Source organism: Halyomorpha halys, unplaced genomic scaffold, assembly GCF_000696795.3.
Source record: "Halyomorpha halys isolate HHAL.00 unplaced genomic scaffold, Hhal_1.1 Scaffold3973.1, whole genome shotgun sequence".
In the NCBI taxonomy this organism is placed as follows: Eukaryota; Metazoa; Arthropoda; class Insecta; order Hemiptera; family Pentatomidae; genus Halyomorpha; species Halyomorpha halys.
This window is the reverse complement of record NW_027108931.1, coordinates 4,229-5,379: the sequence shown is the minus strand read 5'-3', so window position 1 is coordinate 5,379 and position 1,151 is coordinate 4,229. Positions and strand designations below refer to the sequence as shown.

General features: G+C 33.6%; 1 protein-coding gene across 1 annotated transcript; it reads right to left on the bottom strand.

Moving 5' to 3' along the window:
- Positions 1-4: 4 nt before the first annotated feature.
- LOC112211140 (zinc finger Y-chromosomal protein) lies at positions 5-983 on the bottom strand (the record flags this gene model as incomplete). Its single annotated transcript, XM_067047206.1, has 1 exon — positions 5-983. A coding segment is annotated over exon 1 (975 nt), but the record flags the coding sequence as incomplete, so codon positions are not given.
- Between the last annotated feature and the right edge of the window lie 168 nt (positions 984-1,151).

Below are 1,151 nucleotides of genomic sequence, written 5' to 3'. Positions count from 1 at the left end.
ATTTTAAATCAGTAGCTCTATCTGTTTTATATTCACATTGAGGGCATTGGTGAGGCTTCTCGCCTGTATGATGTGCCATTATATGTGATTTTAAATCCGTAGCTCTAACTGTTTTATATTCACATTGAGGGCATTGGTGAGGCTTCTCACCTGTATGATGTACCATTATATGTGATTTTAAATCAGTAGCTCTAACTGTTTTATATTCACATTGAGGGCATTGGTGAGGCTTCTCACCTGTATGATGTACCATTATATGTCTTTTTAAATTACCCTTTTGTAATGTTTTATATTCACAATGGGGACACTGATAAGGTGTCCTGCCTGAATGATGATTCGCAATATGGGATTTTAAATTCCTAATTCCCATCCCTATATATTTACAGTGTGGACACTGATGAGATTTCTTACCTGCATGACAGCCCTTAATATGTTTTTTTAAACTATTAGCAAAAACCGTCTTATATTCACAATGTGTACATTTATGATCCCTGATGTCTGTATGATGGACCTTTATATGTAATCTTAATTTAGAAACTGCACATGTTTTATATTCACAATTAGGACAATGATGGGGCTTCTCGCCAGTATGATTGGCCATTATGTGTTTTTTCAAAGAATGAATCCTGGCAGATTTATATTCACAATATTGGCATTGATATGGCTTCACACCATTATGACGAGCCATTATATGTGATTTTAAATCAGCAGCTCTAGCTGTTTTATATTCACATTGAGGGCATTGGTGAGGCTTTTCGCCTGAATGATGTACCATTATATGTGTTTTTAAATTACCCTTTTGTAATGTTTTATATTCACATTGAGGGCATTGGTGAGGCTTCTCACCTGTAAGATGTACCATTATATGTCTTTTTAAATGACCCTTTAGTAATGTTTTATATTCACAATGGGGACACTGATAAGGTGTCCTGCCTGAATGATAATGCCTAATATGGGATTTTAAATTCCAAATTCCCATCCCTATATATATGTTTGAACCATAAAACAACCGTGAAGTTATTAAATACATTCATAGCTGTATCTGTAGCCATTATATGTTCTTAATTACAACTTTGGACTTATTTATAGTAATAATAAGAACATTGATTGCTTTTTTGATGTTCAGAGGAAGGAACATTATATTTATTTTT